This window comes from Tigriopus californicus, chromosome 6 (assembly GCF_007210705.1).
Source record: "Tigriopus californicus strain San Diego chromosome 6, Tcal_SD_v2.1, whole genome shotgun sequence".
NCBI lineage: Eukaryota > Metazoa > Arthropoda > Copepoda > Harpacticoida > Harpacticidae > Tigriopus > Tigriopus californicus.
The window spans coordinates 10,141,132-10,162,280 of record NC_081445.1 but is presented as its reverse complement, the minus strand read 5'-3'; the positions used below and the strand labels follow the sequence as shown (position 1 = coordinate 10,162,280).

Below are 21,149 nucleotides of genomic sequence, written 5' to 3'. Positions count from 1 at the left end.
ATATCATATTTGTTCCAAAATTAGATGGCAAAATCAATGACTCAAATACCGATTGGCGTCACTGTTGGAATTGGCTGCGGCGCCCCAGGCCAATTTGTGGTATCGGCTCTCCACCGGCAGGGATGCCACTTTGGGCATGTCATAGCCAGTCTCGTCCAAATTCAGGCGGTACAACTCCAAGGCCGAGTTCGTGCTGAAGGTGGCGTCGAGTTGTTGGGCCGCAGTGCCCGTGGCCAAGTAGACGGGATTCAAGGCGGCCGGCGACCACGCCACGTTGGCCGTCAGGTCCAGCTCCTTGACCTTCATGTCCAAACTGGGCGGGACTAGGATAGGATTAGAAACCGAGCGAATGCGTGAGTGGAGGAGGGTCAAGTGGACTTACCCGAGTGAGCTACTCTATTAGTGATGCTTTCGGAGGGGGGGTTAGGGTTTCGGCTCAATTCATCAGCGGCTCAAATGTGAAGCTCGTGCTTGACAGACTTCCCAAATATGAGGGTGACCAGATTGGGCTAAGTTAGGCCACATTGACCAGGGAAAGATATGATATGGCTGTTTGTTGTGGACTTACCGCTTGCCGGAATGGATTGCCCATTAGTTCAAAGAAAGAAATTTAGCTTATTTGCCTCCAGATTCTTCTCTAATATCAATTTCATAACAGGTATCAAATAGCTATATTTTAATTAAACCAAAGAAACATTGAGGATTAAAACGTCCCCGAAATCAGGAGATTTTGATATATGCACAATATTTCAGGTACGTGGTAATTTGCCGACATATTTAAGAAATCGTTTAAAAGTAAATTCATCACCAGGAAATATCCACCAATTCCAAGAGGAATCATGACATTTCCCTCTAAATCACAATCACAAATACTGTCAATCTACAGTGTAGTCAATCCTCTGGATTGAAGCATCGACTGGAATTCGAGTTCCAGCCAATGGTCACCTTGAACATGAGTGACATTACTTCCACGTAGACTTCAGATGCCGAAGACTTGTTACTCCCGCAATCGGCGCCCTCTAGCGGCGTCATGACACACCACCAGCCCCTCATATTACCTGCCAGATCAAATCCCGTGAAACCATCTCCTGCTGGAGAGGTCGCCTGATATGAAGTCTCGTAATGGGCGTACTCATTCTCCACACCCACCGAATCCCACATGACTCCACCCTACCATGTAAATAAAATCCTTGTTCTCCCGTTGAACAACTTTGAGCTTATGACGAATTGGGGTCATGATTGCTCTGCCAGCCAACACACATCTGGCCAACATCTTGGCCTGGCCAATGACTCCTCATGATTGACGTCGACAGTCAGTCAAGCCTTTTTATTAATACTTCTACTCCTACATTCGCAGTACACAGGCACGAGAAAAGCATTGGGAACCAAAATTGGGCAGGCGAGATGTCAAAAAAAGATTCCAAATGAAACGGGGAAGGGGGAGTAAGGTCCAATCCGGGATGATAATAATCTCTGTCTTTGGTCCGGCTTGGTTGTGCGGTACATGGGTGATTGTTGGCGTAGTTCAAGCCACCTCCTCCTCCTCTTCCTCGTCGAACTCGCCCTCGTCCTCGGCCGTGGCCTCTTGGTACTGTTGGTATTCACTGACCAGGTCGTTCATGTTGGATTCGGCCTCGGTGAACTCCATCTCGTCCATGCCTTCGCCCGTGTACCAATGCAAAAAGGCCTTGCGGCGGAACATGGCCGTGAATTGCTCGGAGATGCGTTTGAACAGCTCCTGGATGGCGGTGGAGTTGCCGATGAAGGTGGCGGCCATCTTGAGTCCGCGGGGCGGGATGTCGCACACGGCGGTCTTCACGTTGTTGGGGATCCATTCCACGAAGTAGGAGCTATTCTTGTTCTGGATGTTCAACATCTGCTCGTCGACCTCTTTCATGGACATGCGTCCACGGAAGATGGCGGCCACGGTCAGGTATCGGAGGTCCGCGTTGAGTTGACCGGGGAATCGGAGACACGTGGTCACGCCGGACATGGTGAGCGAGACCAGGTGGTTGAGGTCGCCGTAGGTGGGTGTGGTGAGCTTGAGGGTGCGGAAGCAGATGTCGTAGAGGGCTTCGTTGTCGATGCAGAAGGTCTCGTCGGTGTTCTCGACCAGTAGTTGGTGGACGGAGAGGGTGGCGTTGTAGGGCTCGACCACGGTGTCGGACACTTTGGGCGAGGGCACCACGGAGTAGGTGTTCATGATGCGGTCGGGGTATTCCTCGCGGATCTTGGAGATGAGGAGCGTGCCCAAGCCGGAGCCCGTCCCACCGCCCAACGAATGGGTCAACTGGAAGCCTTGCAGACAGTCGCAAGATTCGGATTCCTTGCGGACCACGTCCAAGACAGAGTCCACCAATTCGGCCCCTGGAACAAATAATTCCGAACGGTTTTCATTTTCACAGGGTGGGTGGTGATGGGGGGTGGGGGGGGGGGGGGGGGGGGGGAATATATCTTTTGAAAATGATATCAAAAATCATTGCCGGCCACTAAAATTGCTCTCGTTTATGATGAAGAGGAATGGGCTGGGTTTTATCCAAATTAAAACACATTTTATCATTATTAGTAATAATTGATTTGACTAAAGTCACCTTATACGGACGCAAGAGATCTTTCATCTTCTCAACGAGCGCTTTTAAAACGGACAATCTACTTTTACAGCAAAACACACTTGCTTTGAATGTGACCCGAAAAGAATGCTTTTTTAAGTCCAGCGAATGGAGTTTTCTTGTAATTTTAAGAGAACATATCTTATTTCATTCTATGGAAAGCGTCACAAAAAGCGTTGTGGGCGACACAGTTTTGAACTGTCCTCTCTCAGCGTTGAGTTCACCCACTATTGAAAATGAGTTGATCATGTTCTTGAGGTGTAGACACTAATAATGAGCATGATATTTCTGCTGGTCTCGACTTTTAATTTGAACAATGCTGACCTAAAGTCTTCACGCAGTACACTCTTCACTAGCACCAATGTTTTTGCTTTCTCGTTAAATAGTTCAGGAGGTACATTGAATGAGAAAAAAGCAGTAAAACATTTTCATATACTTCAAGAGCTAAAAGTTTCAAAGCAATCTTCCGTGGATCTTCCTGATTTCAAACCTGTGTCACCATGGATGCCATTGACTTTCTCCAATAAATTTCTAATTTCTCATTACGAAATTTGGTACTCGGATGATTCGTTCACCAATCTTTTAAACTTTTCATAATAGCGCCAATTTTCAAGGACCTTTCTCCTTTCGTTCAATGAACCACTCGAGCATGGACTGAAAGGTTCAGATAGAGGATTGAGATTTTAGAGTCAAGTCTACACATAGCGTTTTTCTGCAATCAAAATTGATCCCAGTTCGTCATACATGCCTATATTCTAGTGTTTAGCTCCAAGTTTTGCCCTCAAAAAGGGCAGTACAAAACTCTAAGTAAATGAAAGATATAGCCCTCTTCTGGTTATCATTTTATGTTGAGCTATGCAATGAGCTTTGAGGGAGCATAAGCTCTTGACTCAGTCATTCCACTGGTCTGAAAATTGAAATACAAAGTCATAGCTACCTGGGGGGTCAATCCCAATTTAAGGAAAATGCAATGCCTTGGCCCGCTTCCAACATGTCAATTCTCTACTTTAGTGTCCCCGTCCATGTTCCAGTGGTTCAGAATTTTCTGCAAACCTTTCCGTTTCCAACTCAAAAGACGAGATCAACGGTTCAATTTCGATCCCATTGCCTCACCTTCGGTGTAATGTCCCTTGGCCCAATTGTTTCCAGCTCCGGATTGTCCGAAAACAAAGTTGTCGGGTCGGAAGATCTGCCCATAAGGACCGGATCGGACCGAGTCCATGGTACCGGGTTCCAAATCCACCAAGACACCTCTGGGCACGTATTTCCCACCCGAGGCCTCATTGTAGTAAACATTGATCCGCTCCAATTGGAGATCCGAATCGCCCTGGTAAGTTCCCGTGGGGTCGATACCGTGCTCATCGGAGATAATTTCCCAAAACTAGAAATGTTGGATATGTGACAACAAGAACATAACGGAAGGGAGACAACGATGTCGTATTGACGAAACTTTGTCTACCACTCCCTTGGGAACTATTCATGATTAGGGGAAGATGACTAATGCAATAAGTAAGTCTTTTGCGTGGAGGGAAGAGTGAGAAAGGACTCGGGGTTCCATCAAGAGAGGGGTTCCAAAATTATCATGCAATTTGAAGGAGGCACAAACTTGTCGTGGTGAGTCACCATCAACCCACTCGACTATCTCAATGTTATTGACATGCTACCAAAAAATGCACAGAAAGAGAGCAGATTGCTATGGTTCTTTCTTGTTGTAAAAAACATTCTTTTTGGAGGACGAGGGGGGAGCACGCTCAAAGACACAATTTGCTACAAGCAACATTCAGAGGCCAAGACAAAGCTCATTCAATTTACATAGAACTGGCCAAGAAATAGCTTATATTTAACATGTAGTAATTCATCAGTCGGAAAATTTAATCATCTTTAAAAACATTTTCCAAAACTCCTTTAGTGTCAGGAAAAATAAGCTAAGTGAGGGAGTAATACTAATACTTGATTTGATCTTTTCTTTATGTATTCAATCCAACTAATTTTGCATGTTTTCTATATCTAATAAGCTTAAAAATCGAAATAAATTATTGAACTCAGCAAAATTCGAATTCAACGTCATTTCCTCATGGAAATAAGGATTTTTTTTAGTTAAGATCATCTCGGCTACATGAACACTACTCAGACATATGAGCCTTGGTCAGAACAGATCTTCATAGGAATGAGATACAGTTTTACATTCAACTTGTCTATAATTTCATAAAGGGCAAAATATTAAGGAAATATTTGTCGACCAAAAAAGGGAAATATTGCAAATCAAAAACCCATTACCTTACTCTTACGACACTAATCTTTTTCCCCATGATTTCCGGACTAGAAAATACTAGGCAATCATGTTTCAATTCACTAATAATTTCAAGTTTGCAGGAGCTTTTATTGGTCTGAGACGGAGCAACAAATGACTCTAGGATTATCCCTCTTTCATGCCTCAATGGGGTACATTAGACCACTCCTTTAAAATCACACTCAAATCCAGACTCTAAACCCTTGCCTAACACGACTTTGTTACCACTTTGTGTCCTTACATCTACATTAACATAATTGGTGTGCTCAATTCTTAAATGATTCATGCTTTCATTTCTTATTGACAAAGAGTTTCTAATCAGACTTTCATGCCTTCCTAAAGCTCTCCTCTCCATGATCAAACATTTTACATTTTCCCTGACCATCTTCCATAATCCTCCGGTAATAAAATCCACTGAAACAGGCCAATGACCTCTAAAATTCCTCTATCCAAAGGTAAAATATTAGTCGTCATGTTCCTCTTGAATGATTTCTCTTTCATTGCCTCTCCCACCCTAAAAGACAAAAAGGGTGGGACGTCTGTCGGCTGACTATCGATCGATCGATCCTCGATGTAACGGTTAAAAGCGGCGCCAATTTGGGATCGTTGGAATGTTAACGACAATCGTTTGCTAAGTTTTACCTTGGCTCCAATTTGGTTGCCACATTGTCCAGCTTGGATATGAACGATTTCCCGCATGATTCAAAGGCTTTTAATGTGAGTTGCTGAGGGTGAAAATATGTTGGTTAATGCCGGGTGAAGCGACGGAGGATGAGCGAGCCTTATTTCACGGCAAGGAGGTCTTGATGTGGCGCCAGACGCACAACGAATGAGGAGCTCATAAGAGAACGAAAAGGAGAGAGTAGATTGGCAACAGGGTGACGAAAGTTCATCCAGGGGGCGTCTAAGATGTTGAAGCCTGTGATGTAGGGGACGTTTTCAATTTGACGTCATCACTCATCAATGTCAGGAGCTTTCGCCATCTACCGTTCAAAAGACTGTTTTCCTGAAAAGTGACTGTTAAAAAGCAATCATATTTGGCAAATTCATTTGATCAATTCAGGGTGGTCAAGCACTGGTAAAGCAAATTTAGGTTGCCATTTGTTTGCCATAAGACCAATGGTGCACTTAAAAAAGATAAGGGATCTTTCAATTGAGGTACCAAGTTCAATATGGGAGTCCAAAGGGCAATTTAGATTAATTTAAGACCTTCAATTTGGCTTTATCAATTTGATAAAACAAATTTAAGAAAAAAAGGAAAGCAAGAGTACTGCATTCATAAGAACTCAGCACCTTGAAAATATTATCGCTTTCAAAGTTTTTTGACCCGTTCTTTTGAGGAGCTAAACCTGTAGGACATATAGAAATTTTTCGAATCAAAGTAGATCATTCTTTTTTGATACATGATGTCCCAATCAAAGAAACTAAGATCTCCTAGGAAAACCATTGGGCAAGCAATTTGGATTGTTTTGTAACACTCTTGACGGCCAACTGACAGTATTGACTTGCCAAACTTTGGATTGCTCAAGAATTTCGCAGTATGTTGACTGGCGTCTCGCGAAACCTCTATTTTCTTGTCTTTTTCCCGGGTCGTACATATGACGTGTCATCTGCACTACTTGAAGGGAAATACCCAAAAAATCCCCCTCCTTGGCTTGAACTACAGAAAAATGGCCCTCTTTGAAAATAAGTTTACTGTAACAAACAATAGTGACTTTCTGAGTGAGCGAGAGAAAGTACCTAGTGAAGTGTCTACAGGTATTGAAAACAAATAACTATTGGCATCATTAGTCTCCTGAAACATTCAAGCACCAATTGATATAAGTGACTCCACCTTGTGCCAGCCCTAAGAGAGACACTACAACACAAACAGACTTTGAATGTAGATTTTGTTGATTTTAAGTGTGATTTGGAGCGGCTAAGTGCTGGATGGTCGTGTTAGACTGGTTGGGAAACAAGGCCTGGACCATGCAGAACGAAATAGTTGTATGGTTTTAAGATTTGGGCATGGCTTTGCAAAATGAAATTTTCAAAAATATTGATTCAAATTTTAACTTATTTTTTTATGAACAGCCACGGAACTCATTGCCTAAAATGAAATTGTGCCCCATGATGTGCTGATTTCAAAAGGCACCCTCATATGTCTGGGCATTTTTTTTGGCAAGATATGGCTTTTGGACAAAGTGATAGGGCTTGTCAAGTAAACGCGTTCATGTACAACTGATGTTCCACGTGGTAAAATCAAAGACAACATGCCCAGGCAAACCTTTGCTTTGATTAAATGAATCTTGATTTAACAATATTTTTCCTTCTCACCAAATGTTGTATTTCCTTCATAGCAAGCCTCAATTGAACAATATGTTCTCTGTTTTCAATATGGCCAGCAACATTGTTAAATTGAAGTTCGACTGTATCTCACTACATTTCTACAACAAATAACTTAGATTGGAATTTGCGACTTGTGTCAAATTAGCATTGATTTATTGAGGAAGTTTTTGTTTGCATTGATGCAAATATATTTGTCAAAAGGCGCATATAAAGGTTGAACACAAAAAAATCCGGACATCAAAACCAGTTTATTTTGCAGTCTGTGGGGTTTATTTCTTGAAACTTGAATAACAAATAGTCGAGTACAAAGGTGATTTTAGGTGAGGAAGGGTATCAAGCTGAATTTTCCTGATCTTTAAAGGCCAAAGACCTAACCTTACTCCTAACCCGAGCCATCAGCTTCTGCACGAGGTCAGGATCAACCTTTCTGACTGCCACAACCATTCCATTTTGAAATCTTCTTTAGTTTTGACAGCCAAGTTTGTTTTCTTCAAGATCCCCTTCACAATTGACCAATATTCTTCAATTGGACGAATTTCTGGAGTATTGGCTAGGTTCCATTTTTTGGGTACAATATTGATACCATTTTGTTCATACCAAGCCATTGAAGCCTTAGCATAGTGACAAATTGCTAATTTGGGCCAAAATAACGTATCTACATTGTGCTCCTTAATGAAGGGTAGCAGTTTTTTTTGGAGGCATTCTTTGATATAAGTTTTTTGATTAATTATGCCATTGGCACCTTTTCTACCCCAAGAGCAAATAGCCTACCAAACAAAGATATTGTTTTCAGAAATTTTGATCTCCTTTTCAGCTTGAACTCTTGCAAGGTAGCTTGCCTACTGGTTGCAGTGTAAAATTCTTGTCCAGGAATTTGGGAAAAGTCCCCTTTACAATATGTTCAATCATCCATTATGACACATTGAAATTTTATCACCAAATTGGCCTACAATTTTCTTGAACGGCTTTTGGCAGCAAGGTTTTGTTGACTATTGAGATCTGGTGCCCTCTGAGCCTTGTAGGACCTTAATCCTGATCGTTTCTTCACCTTCTGAACACAAGACTGGGATTGTTTTACTATCTTGGCCACATCTCTGCTAGAAATCGAAGGATTCTTCTAGAAGAATTGAATGACTTTCAAGTTGCATTTGGGGTTGTATGGATCAGCGTTTCTGCCACTTCCAGGCTTTCTTTGCACGCTTAGATTGGCCTTGAATCTTTTTAAGACGTTTGATACCGTTGATTTTGGTAAATCAACTTTTTTTGCAAGGTTTCTAATGCTGGTTTCTTTATGTTTAAGGAATTCGTGCAGGATCAGATTTCGGCGGTCTTCTTCCAAAGCAGCCATTGTCTCAAATATCAGAAAAATCCCTTTTTATAAGTAAAAACATTTTTCGGCATTAAGCAATACAGTACCTCAGATGTGTACTAACGTTTGTATCTAGTCTAATAATATTGAAGTTTCACGTGTTCAACCTTTATGTGGAAAAAGGTAAAAAGAGACTGCAAAAAAATGGTGTGAACCCACGCTGAAAATTGATTTGATGCCCTTAAAATGCTGAAAGTAGAAATTCTGATATAGGCTAAATCAAGCATGGTTAAAGATAACCATATTCCTATTGACGTTGCATCATTCATTTGCAATGGGTTTCTCATTTGAAGTTAAATAATCTGACAATTTGAACCATCTTGTCCGTCGCATCCTGGACGCTGGATGTCAGAAAACCGGCCACTTGGTTGTCCAAATTGAACAATAGATGGTTTTTGACATTTCATCTCAAACCCATTTATTGTGCTAGCTAATCAACCAAGTGGTCAGTCGGCCGACATCCAGTGTCTAGAAATCTATGAGTTAGTCTCATTATTGAACTAATTCTATCTTTCTTGCCTACAAGAAATTCGGGTACACTTGGAGGTATGGGGATGAATTGACATCGGATAACCCACAGCTAGAATTGCTTTTTGATCAAACCCTTTGATAGATCTAGTTCCCAAATGAGACAATTTGAAAGCTACCTTCGCAATAGGCTGGGCCCACAGACCTGTGGCTGGGTCCCCTGGCAGCCTTGAAAAAAGGCTCCCTTTTTTCTGCTGCCGAGTGGCTGAAGATAGAACGGTTACGCCTGTTTTAGTTTCCAGAAGAAGAACTGAGAAATTTTTCTAGAAACTAACCACGATATATTACTATTTTCAACCCCCTGGCTGGGGCAGAAACATCCCTTTCTATCTTTTAAAAAAACACTTCATTTGTGACTCAACTTTACAATCGCATTTACTGTCTTAAAATTCGTTCACTTTTTGGATGCTTTTGCATTGGATTGTTTATGATTAATTCAGATATGTATTAATAAACATTGGTGGCCTCACCCTTCTGTGCACCCTTCCCTAATCAAGTCTATTCTCTGGTTGACCCCTGCCGTAAACTCCAACTTAACCATGGAGTGACAAACACGTACACGCCCCACACGACGCACCCAAGGGGCAGTCGGATCAAGCGGAGTGAGCAAAAGTTATCCTATGCCGGCCGGCAAAGAAGCTAACGAAAATTACGAAATAGGCTTGACAACAGTGTTTCCTCGCTGTCTTTTTGCAAGCCATTTTGTTAGATTTGACATCAACTGCATGACATGGATGAATAGCTGTGAAAGGGTACTGTTATGGCTCACAAGGTTTTCATTGAATTTTGTTATGATTTTCTCTTTCCTTGCTTGCTTTTTGGCCAAAATGATTAAGTGTTTTAGAAGCAGATAACTTCAGGCAACCTTTTGTGTGTCTTTTCCGGTACTTGGGCATGTTCAATGAAGGAAAATCAAGAAAAATGTAGTGCAGCAACCCTGATATTCGGCATTTTGAGGAAGACAAACCTCACAGCCAACCTGTACCAGGCATAGACTTAATTTGGTTTATAATTCAGTTCTCCGGCTTGTTCAAGCAAACAGTATTCTGATATTGAACTGAAAATTTCGTACAGTGACAGAACTGCAAAAAATGACATATTTTTGAGTTCTGTTTCACAACTCACTCGATAGTTGAAAATTCAATATGATGAAAGAGCAAGTACGAGAACAGTTTGGCTACAATGCTTGTCTTATTTCTCCCTCCTCAAACGCTGAAAATCAGTGCTGCCGCACTGCATTTTTCTTGAATTTCTTTTGATTAAAATGCCCTATTTTACTGTTGAATCATATTTCATTTTGCTCAGGTCTGTCATTTCCCATAACGTCTGAAGTTGTCGTGGTGAGAGGTCACTTTCGAAAAGGTTAGAATTGACATTGCAAGCAGAAACATTTTGGCAGGGCTGAAGCAACATGGAACAACAGAGTTTGTGAAATCGATAGTTGCGTTTGAAATCTACAATTCAATGGAGACGTGTAAAGTACCGGATCGGATTTCAGCTGTCTGAGCTAGTCAGGCTGCGCCACAATCACGGCATGAACTACCATCATTTTAGCACATCTAGCGCTTCCAAATTTTCATTGACAAAATTGTTCGCCATCTAAGGAAATTGTGTAACAATTATTTTAAACCATGCCAGTCCAACCTTCATTTGATGAAGATGACATTACATGAGAAGTGACAAAAATTTGCAGAAATACCAAAAAATACTTGGTACAAACATTTTGTTGTCAATAAGAAGTGTGGTCACACTTTCTTCATGGTAGAACCAGAGGGCGCACTATTATAAAATCCCAAAGCTTTACACTTCTCTATCAGGTGAATGTATTGTTCTTTTTAAATTTAGACAGGCTTAATATCAGTTTCAGGGCGTCCTTTTTGTTGTATCAAACATGAATCATAGTGTCACTTTCATTTTGAAAAATCATTAGATTATGGATTTTAAGTGGCATTTTATGATAGGGCATGAGTAATTATCAAAGTTATTACTTGTCCTCAAAAATCCTTAGGTTAAACTTTTTACTACTTACATCGGGGCCAAACTTGTTTTAAACTTGGATTGCAAACTCTTTTTGCCACTTTCCACCATTGGCTATCTTTAAGGCTTTGTTTGGTTTGGATTTCGCGTTAAAGAGTATATATTGAAAAGACATAGGACATAAGAAATAAAGGTCCACCTACATTTCTTCACAAAAATTAGGTTTGCAAAAATAGCATTTTTTGGCGGAAAGGAAATCTGCACAATTGTTAATCTGAGCTATTGTAATTAATGGTTCTCGTTTTTCTTTGCCAATATTCTCAGTTACAAATGTACTTATGAGCATTAGCGTCATACCCGATAAGTTTGAAAGCCTAGGATTATATGGTTAAAAGAGTGAAATCAAGTTGTAACAAATTCTCAATGTTCAAAATTATCTGGTCTCCCACGACACAAAACTCTACAATTCAACCCGACCCACTTTTAACGCAATAAACACGAATACCACAACCAAAAATATCTTTTCTACCAATATTGGATACAAGCACAATTTTGTGAATGTTATAATATATTCAAGCTTAGAGCTTTTTTGAGGTTCCCATTTTTCAAGCAATGGATCAAAAAAGGAAGAGATTTACAACTTCAAAGACATAGAACTAAGAAATAATTCAGCATAGATTTTAAACATTACTCCGTTTGTCAGTACGAATGAGGTGTGAAAATTAGGTGCTTGAAATGTTTATAAGAAACATTAACAATGGGTTGGGGCTTTAAAGTTTCTTTTAATAACGAAGGCAGTAGATTTTACAAACAACAAAGGCGAGCAATACAATGCTTTTTGCGTTTCGAATTCAGGGTCTTATCAATTATTTATCTCTCCTATTTCATTCAACCCTTATTTGCAGGTTTTCATCCCTGGTTTGTCAATAGTGCAATAAACAATGTGTTGTACAGTACGAAATATTCAGGTTCTTCGTCAGCTGTGATAAACGCTGATCCAGGGAGATGTTATAACGGAGTTTTGAATTAAAAATAAAGGCTTTCTTGAGTGGGCTTGTGGTCAGTTGATGAGCCATATAGCTTGTTTGTTTGTTTGTTTGTTTGTTTGTTCGGAGTCAGAGGACAACTCTCTTGCTCAGCCTGCCATCTGATGATGGATGTCCCAATTAAGGGATATTTCCGCTCCGTTGTCACAGCCAAACGTGCAACATTAACTATTACCTCACCCTTGAGAATGATCGGAGGTTCGCCCATTTAAGCTCTTAAGCTAGCAACTTATGCTGTAATTTAAACCCTGCTAAGAGTCATCATTGACTAGGCATCCTGGGATTCTTGGTGGAAGCCCCTTACAATGTTTCTAGAGAAAAATGGCACTTAATTTGCTCCAAAGTATCCAACCTCGGATGAAAGTGCTACCGACCGGAAATAAAAAACAACTGCAGTCCTAAAATTTGAAACACCAACAAGCACAACAAAACCGCCAAAAAACTGAAAGAGGAGAAGAGAAGCAATTTCTTCTTTTTCATTTGTGCCATTGTCATTTGAACCTGAAGGGCAATTGTCCAATATTTCTCTACAAGGGGACCTTCCATTGTACCATTTGGATGTGTGCTAGTTGGTTTGCCTAGGGCACTATTCTAACACAGGGCACTAGGCGTGTCAAATTACTGGCTACATTTATCATGAAGTGAGAGGAAATACGTGAGTGCATGTAAGTGAGCTTGGACTTGGTTAGCCTGGGTTCAAACCAGGATTCGCAAATTGAAAAGTGGATGCTCTACCAATACGTTACCACAGCTAGCCTCAAGCCATGTGGCAAGTGAGCTGACCTAATTCATGAACCGGGGCCTTGGGCAAACCTTTACATTTATTCACTTGGAAAGAAGAAGGCACTGGCTGAAATACCCCTGTATTCAAGTAAACGTTGTCAACGTCCAAACATGACCTTTTGTGTAATTTTAGTTCAAATTAGCATAATAATGGTTCATGAATGTGGATGAAGCAGGCAAATAGTTGTTGGAGACATTGAGGTTTAGCTATTTTTTCAATTGCGGGGGCATTATTTAGTTTGTACCACAATGCCAACTCTGTACAAGTCAATTGTCCAGCCACATCTTGAATATGCCTCTCCCATTTGGGCTCCAATGACTTCAGCAGGTTTGCAAAAGGTCGAGCAAGTCCAAAGATGTTTCACTAGGAACATCACAGGAATGAGAGAGCCCTCGTATTGGGAGAGACTAAAATAGTTGGCACTATACAGTGTGCAGAGAAGGTACAAAAGGTATCTGATACTGTACGTCTTCAAAAACATCCATGAGCTTTGTCCCAACCCAGGATTTAGGGTCAATTCTAGTGACCGTAGAGGCTTAATGTGCGTTTTGAGAGCACCTTCAAGTCCTTGAGAATCCAGGCTAGTTCAAACAATGAAGTCCACTTCTCTCCTTTATTGGGCTCCTTCATTGTTTAATTTGCTTCCCTCTAATATTCGTAGGGAATATGTAGGCCTTGTTGATCCGGTAGCATCTTTAAAGTCAAACTTGGACAAATTTTTAGATAGCATTCCAGATCAACCCTATATTCAAGGATTAACTCGGTCAGCCAACTGAAATTCATTTGTAGACCAAATATCACACAAATATTGAAAGGTAATAAATAGACGAATTATAACCTTTCATTTTAATAGTACCGGAGATTATATTCCCTGTAGCGGTTAGAAAAGCCCGTGAAAAAACAAACCAAAAAAAAGGTAGTCTGCCTGAATAGTCCTTTTCATTCTCCCCTCCCTCCTCTCGTTGCTGATAAACAAATGGAGAAATACAAGAATATGCTCTAAGATGCCTGACTTTAATAAGGTATTTTTCATTGACCAACTTGTTGCTGATTTAGGTTAACACCACAAATACTCCCAACCCTTCTGACAGACCTTTCAAATCCTACAAGGTTGAAATTGCAATTATTTTGACATCCAAATAGGGATAAACAGAGAGCTTTTGTGTATAGGGCGTGTAAAAAAAAGACAGTCAAGAAAAATTTAGTGCAGCATCACTGATTTTCATCATTTTGAGAAGGGAGAAATTAGACAAACTAACATTAAACATTTCATCAAATCTGCATTTGCACTTGCTCTTGAATCCAATTGAATTTCCAACTATTGGATGGGTTGTTCTACAAATCTCAATATCATGCCAATTTTTGTGCAGTTTTGTCTTCATACTGAACATTTCATTCAAAATCACGACACTGTTTGCTGCGACAAGCCGGAAAACTGAATGCAATTACAAATTCAGCCCATATCCAGTGCAGGTTGGCTGTAATGTTTGTCTTCCTCAAAATGCTGAATGTCAGGGTTGCTATACTACATTTTTATCAATTTTCTTTACTTAACATACCCTATACTTGGAACATACCAGCAACTTTTCATCATTTATTTCATTAAATTTTATTAAAAGCTAATGGAGTTTTTTTTTTTTAAGAGTAAAGTTTTCAAAGTTATTGACCGAAAACTTGTAAAACTGTTGAAAAGAGTTGATTTCTTATTCATGCTGCCACAAAACTCTGGCAATAAATCGTTCTTTTCCCCGTCTCTTGATAAAGTCAGAAATCTTAGAGTGCATTTTTCTGTCCCTATGTTTGTTTGTCCTTACGTAGACAATGTAGAGAGCACTTCCTCTGCTCATTGAAAAGGACTACTGATACAAATTCTCACTCCAAGGTTCACCATCACATCAGACACAAAAGTGACCAAAATGATTCAATTTTCTCCATTAATCTGATTAACCAGGTAATTTCAACCAAGACCAAGGGTAATTGTGTCAAGAGTAAGATGATCAGAGTATACAATATTCTCAAATAGTAGTTGGAGTGAAGGCACGGAAGCTGCATTGGCGTCCCTGAGCACTCTGCTGAATTCTACCTTGTTTCACGATGTGATGTTGAGGCACCTTTAAACCTCGCATTAATTTGGGCAAATTTAGTTTAGGCTCAAATGTGAAATACCAAGCTCAAATATATTTCTCCTTTCTTGTCAGTTGCCCAAAACAATGGCCTGCTGGTTAATAATATCCACCCTTGGAGCTGCTATGGTAGGATCCACCCCCTCGTCCACCATAATTCCCACCACTTGAATAAGCATGGCTTGAGTAACCGCCTCGACCACCTCCACCACTAGAGAAACCAGAACTGAAGCCACTACCGTGGCCTCCTCCTCCTCCAGAATAACCAGATCCCCCAGAGTAGCTTCCTCGTCCACCAGAGAAGCCACCTTGTCCACCATGGTAGCCGCCCCCTCCACCAGTTGAGTAGCCTCCTCCACCAGAATAGGCGCCGCCTCCCCCAGTTGAGTAGCCTCCTCCACCAGAATAGGCGCCGCCTCCCCCAGGTGAGTAGCCTCCTCCACCCCCAGAGTAGCCTCCCCTTGCCCCAGAGAAGCCAGATCCACTGGAGTACCCACCACCTCCTCCACCTGAATGGCCTCCTTTATAATAGCCTTTGTAGAAAGTACCGCGGCCACCACCATAGTATCTACCTCCTCTATCCAGAGATTCAGCTTGGAGGTCAGTCAAGATTTTGGCATGCCCACAGGCTAAAAATGAAGTTAGAAATAATAAATTGGGTTTGCAAAAGAACAATGAAAAGTCCCTAAACCACCACCTGACGAAATTTGGACTGACGAATTTGGCTATTTACTGTAAAGAAGTTGTAAATGTGATACTTGCCAGCAAGGACCAGAAATGAGTACACAGTGGAGAATTTCATGTTGGGAATCCGAATACAACTTGAAACTGCCTTGGTGAGCCCACCCTATGGCTTTTATAGGTTCCAAAGTTTTGCACAAGTGGTTATTCCCATGTGAAATCAATTGACAAACGGCTTGCTGTGTGCCTTGAAAAGTCAATGTTTATATTTCTCTAAGCAGCTCACAATCAAGAAGTGACGTTTAGGCAAAGAGTACTATATTCAAATACTCACATTTGCATTAACAGACCTGTGATACAATTGGAATTACGTTGTCATCTAATTGTAATCAGTTATATTTCAACTGGCGTGCAAAATTTTAAAACGCTTTTGAATAATCCCCTTTTTTATTCAAAGCAAGTAAAATATTTGCTGCCAATCTGGTTTTACCTCGACTTTTTTCAAACGCTTTCACCAAAACTGTGTCCTGAAGTTTTTTGGTCGATGAAGAAAGCTTTATCCAAGCAAATATTTGTCACATCAGCTAGGATCTCGTCAAATAAGTACAAAGAAGTTTTACGAAATATATTGCAAGCATGAACCACTTAAGCCATTGGGAAAGACTTCAATGCTTTGAATTATGTGGTTTTTGGCTTGGGTAGGAACGCTACCTAATCCTTTATATTTTTTACATGTCTCCCTGTACTTTGTCTGTTGATGTTGCCATCATCAAAGAGACCGAGACTGAAGTTCATGCTCCTCCAACACTACCAGGCTACACCACAATTCAGCCAAAAATGGAAAGAGTAGCGTGCATATTGGTCCTGATACGTTCCTATTTGAAGAATGGGTTCCCATACGTTTCCCCCAACGTAATCTCCGCCTGTGGATTTCCGCCCGGTGATCTCCGCCATAGTGAACTTCGCCAACGGCAATCTCCGCCACCTAAAAGGGACTGCACTTACCTTGGTGGACAAGTATTTGTGCGAGTCTACCAACTCATATGAAGCGGCCATGGCGTCTCTGCTTGAAAAGTATGAAGATCCCATCACCCTGGCTGGTTTGTATATCAGTTTGGGAACCGCCCAACGAGACTCTCCTGCTGAACACGCCGACGGCATTCGCCAGGCATTTAATGCCTTAACCAACATGCGTCATATTTTCGATCGTGATGGAGTTGATCTTTATGATTTCGCATTGATGTGTACGTTTATCACGTCAATGAGCCCCGGCCCTCAGGCCCAATGGAACGCTTACAAAATCCAAAAGAAATTGGAGTACAATTTGGATTGTGAAAAGGCGACCAAGTCCGGAGATTCTCCCCCAGGATGGAAAGTGGGCATGGTGGAATGCCGTGAACAATTTGATGCTTGGCTGAGTCTGCAGAGCTTCCATTACCGTCAGCCATCCACGAATTTGGGTTTGGCCGACAACATTGTGTCGACCGGCTCCAATTTCGACCTTTCAAGGTCTGAGGGCCGCCCAAAACAACGAGAAACAGCATCATCCTGTTTCCTCTGTCCAGGCACGTCTTCCCACCCGTTAAGTAGATCTCGATTGTTATAATGTAGCGTAAATATATTCCCCATAGGTTACCATTCAACATTGCGTTCTCCGACATTTCAATGGCGACGAGGATGAGATAACCCCAGCACAAGACAGAAAAAATTAAGAAGAAAAGGAAGAACGGAAGCCACATACCGACACACCCCGTCATGCCGCACCGTCACCATCCCACCATGCCCCCGCATTCAACCACATGGACCACTCTGGAAGCGAATGGAGTGAGGCGTTCCGGCTATGGTCTAAGCGATTTGAGGCCTTTGCGGAGAGCAGCCTCGGGCACGCAAAGAGGCCAGACGCAGGGGACGCAGCCGGTAATAGGTCATGGAAGACACTCCTGGAGCTGGCCCTGGAGATCCCTACCGCCCAAATCGTAGACACTCATTTCCCGGACCTTAGAGACAACGGAGCCACCTATAGTGACATCATGAGCTTCCTCCGCGAACAGTACAAGGATGAGACATCTGAGTATCAGTCCATCAACACCCTCCTGGAGTCGTTCCAGAGGGTGGGGGAGACGTTCTCCGACTTCCTGGATAGGCTTGCGGGATTGGCGGCCCGCAGCGGGTTCCCCAGCACGGAATCCAAGGAATTCCTTACCAGGCATCAGGCCCTCCGGGGGACGTCATCACAATCCATCTGAGCCAACGCCCTCCAACATAAATGGTCCCTCGCCGAACTCCGGTCCAAGGCACGAGGAGTCGAAACCTCTCTCATGGCGGGAGGCCAAGGAAACAAGGTCCGCCAGGCATTCCAGATGGAGGCCGAGATCGACAAGGCAATGAACACGGACGGGCCCAACCACGTCTCCATCCAGCGACTGGGCGGAGCGTACTCAAAGCAGGCGCGCCTACGGGCCTCGCACCATGGCGATAGAAGCAAGGAGGGCCAGAACTGCGGCTACTGTGGGGGGAGACACTCCCCAGGGAGAAAAAAATGCCCAGCAGGCAGAGCCACATGCTCAAAATGCTCTAAACCCGGACACTTCGCCACAGTCTGCAGATCCATGTGCCCCCCAGGGGCCGTCAGCGCAAGGTCCGTGAATAGGACCGACGCGGAACCCGGGGGGGACCAGTCAGACAAATCAACGGTCATGTTCTACAACATCCTCGCCGTAACCAGTAACAGGGAACGCACCAACGCACCACCCGCGCTCTCCGCCATCCTGGAGGTTGGAGAGGCCCAACTCCAAGCCATTGTGGACACTGGCGCCCAGGCAAACGTGGCCCCATTGAGGCTCATTGGAGCATTCAACGAGAAAGCCCTGAAACACACCACAATCACGGTCAGACCGTTCGGGAGTGAAGAAATTACACCATGCGGCATCCTCCAGACTGATACAAGCTGGCAAGGGGCCACAATATCAGCAAAATGGATCATCATCGACGACTCACTCCTACCCCGGAAAATCGACCCAATCATTTCGCGGTCCTTGGCACAGTCCTTGGGCCTAGCCACCCTACATCCAAACCTCATACCATTTGTCCGATCCCCACCCTCCGCTTCTTATAAAAAGACCCCCAGCTATTTGCATCCAATTTACACGGGCCTCCGACCTGGCCCAACCCAGGCGGGGGGCGTAAATCAAGGGGGGAAACAACTAGATCAAGGCACCCAAGTATTCATGTCCAACCCCCGGTTCAAAGACTGTTTCAAAGGCCTGGGCTGCCTGAAAGACCACCACGTCCGCCTATACCTGAAACCCGAGGCCAAGCCCTTCGTGGCCCCGCCCAAAGTTCATGCCTTCTTCCTCCAACCCCAGGTGGACCAGACCATCAAGGAGATGCTCGCAAATGGGGTGATCGAGCCCCATTGGGGGCCGGCCGACTGGGTAGCCAACCTGGCCATCGCCTTCAAGGACGACGGAGCTCTCAGGGTGACGGTGGACCTGAGAGGCCTAAACAGAGAGATCCGCGATACCAGGGTGCCCATCCCAACACCCGACAGCATCAAGGCAAAGCTAGCCGGATGCCGAGTCTTTTCAAAGCTCGACTTCACCCAATCATTTCACCAACTCCAGCTCCACCCAGAGTCGCGCGCTCTGACTGTGTTCCGGTCGGTGGGGCGCCTGTACCGATATACGAGAGTATCCATGGGCCTAAAGCCAGCTTCAGGCGCACCAGCTGCAGCATGCCAAAAGACTTTCGGTCACCTTGACCACGTTCATACCATCCATGATGATGTCATCATCGCTGCCCCCTCAAAACAACAACACGACAAAGCTATTACGGAATTCATGGAGGCCGTGAGGAAGTCGGGAATGACGTTGAACCCGGCCAAATGCACCATTGGGGCCAAGGAGATCGCCTTCTGGGGAGTCAGAGTGTCCGAATGGGGAATATCCCCCGACCCTGAAAAAACGCGCACCCTTAGGGAAGCAAAGGCCCCGACCTCCAAACAAGACCTCGTCTCCTTCCTCTGCATGGCCCGATCACACCAGGACTTCATCCCCTCGGTGGCTGGGAAGACGCCTCACCTACGAGCACTCACCAAGAAGCACGTCCCCTTCAGATGGGACAGACCCCACCAGAGGGAATTTGAGGCACTACGAGGCGCCCTATGCGAAGACATACGCCTGACCTTCTTTGACACAAGGCTCAAGACCCACCTCATAGTGGACGCACACAGCCAAGGACTGGGCGGAATCCTTGCCCAGGGCGACACCGTCCAGACGGCCAAGCCTGTGGCCATGGCATCCAGTTCAACGTCGCCAACCGAAAAAAAGTACCCTCAATTGGATCTCGAAGCTCTGGGGGTCGATTTTTGCCTGCGCAGGTTCCGCCCATATCTCCTGGGAAATCCCCATGTTATAATTCACACGGATCACAAGCCCCTAGCATCAGTATTCCGTGACACAAGGCTGGGATCGATCCGCACAGACCGCATAAAGCTCCGCCACCAGGACATACAATACCAAGTCCAACACCTGAAGGGGGCTGACAACCCAGCCGACTATCTATCGCGCAATCCCACCCCGTGGACCAGCCTCTCGAGGGAGGTCCAAAGTGAGGCAGATGAGAGCGAAAAACTTCTGTACCACCTCCATTGCACCGACATCATACCGGCCCTGGGGCCCAACAGGGTGGCGGAGGCAGCATCCAGATGCCCAGAAACGGCGGCCCTCAGAGCCCACCTAGAAAGCGGCACCATACCCAACAAAGGGGACCCTCTACGTCACTACAAACCCATCTTCAGAGAGCTGACCATCTCTTCTCAGGGGAGTGTCCTTCGGGGGGAACGCCTTGTGGTCTCCATGCCACTCCGCTCGGAGCTCGTGGCACTGGCATAACGTCCCTGAAGCGGAGACTCTGTGCCAGCTTCTGGTACCCAGGCATGGACCAGGACGCTAAAGCATTTGTGGCCGGCTGTACCAAGTGCCAGCTGTTTGTACCCGAGGGAGCCAAGGTGGCCCCCCGAGTCCAGGAGGTTCCGCCCCGACCCTGGCACTCAGTGTCTGTGGACCTCTTTGGCCCCACCCCCAGATCAAGCCATGTGGTAGTGGCCAGGTGCAACAGTTCCCGCTACCCAGTGGCGGTGATCATTCCTAAGCCGTCAGCAGGCCTCACCATTGGAGCACTCCGGGCCATGTTCCAGAAGCTCGGATTTCCCCTGATCATCCGGACCGACAATGCCGCCATCTTCCACTCCTCGGACTTTCGCCAATTCGTGGACCAGCACGGCATAGCACACACATTCTCCCCTCCATACCACCCACGCTCCAACCCGGCAGAATGCGCCATGAAACTCGTCGGAAAGGCCATCAAAAACTCCGACCAGACGGCGACAGGCATGGAGCGCGCACTATCCCAAG

At 44.1% G+C, this 21,149-nt stretch overlaps 4 protein-coding genes across 8 annotated transcripts in view; 1 reads left to right on the top strand and 3 right to left on the bottom strand.

Moving 5' to 3' along the window:
• Positions 1 to 1,176, bottom strand: part of LOC131881497 (protein transport protein Sec31A-like) — a 22,847-nt gene extending 21,671 nt beyond the window's left edge. For 2 of the 5 annotated variants that reach the window (XM_059228375.1, XM_059228374.1), the window contains exons 1-2: positions 1,059 to 1,176; positions 50 to 323 (exon numbers count right to left, since the gene is read on the bottom strand). In XM_059228375.1, coding sequence (XP_059084358.1) covers positions 50 to 323; positions 1,059 to 1,161 — 377 coding nt within the window. In that variant the 5' untranslated portion in view covers positions 1,162 to 1,176. The other 3 variants (XM_059228377.1, XM_059228376.1, XM_059228378.1) reach the window with 3 other exon arrangements.
• A 124-nt stretch (positions 1,177 to 1,300) lies between these two features.
• On the bottom strand, positions 1,301 to 5,748 carry LOC131881499 (tubulin beta-1 chain-like). The gene is made up of 3 exons (XM_059228379.1): positions 5,542 to 5,748; positions 3,723 to 3,990; positions 1,301 to 2,367 (listed from the first exon to the last, which is right to left on the bottom strand). Exons 1-3 carry the CDS (start codon positions 5,596 to 5,598, stop codon positions 1,526 to 1,528), a joined length of 1,167 nt encoding a protein of 388 aa, XP_059084362.1. The 5' UTR covers positions 5,599 to 5,748; the 3' UTR covers positions 1,301 to 1,525.
• A 9,341-nt stretch (positions 5,749 to 15,089) lies between these two features.
• LOC131881895 (uncharacterized) lies at positions 15,090 to 15,954 on the bottom strand. The gene is made up of 2 exons (XM_059228884.1): positions 15,817 to 15,954; positions 15,090 to 15,683 (listed from the first exon to the last, which is right to left on the bottom strand). Exons 1-2 carry the CDS (start codon positions 15,854 to 15,856, stop codon positions 15,154 to 15,156), a joined length of 570 nt encoding a protein of 189 aa, XP_059084867.1. The 5' UTR covers positions 15,857 to 15,954; the 3' UTR covers positions 15,090 to 15,153.
• Positions 15,955 to 18,053: 2,099 nt separating this feature from the next.
• Positions 18,054 to 20,627, top strand: LOC131882502 (uncharacterized). Its single transcript, XM_059229657.1, has one exon. It carries the CDS (start codon positions 18,054 to 18,056, stop codon positions 20,625 to 20,627), a length of 2,574 nt encoding a protein of 857 aa, XP_059085640.1.
• Positions 20,628 to 21,149: the final 522 nt, after the last annotated feature.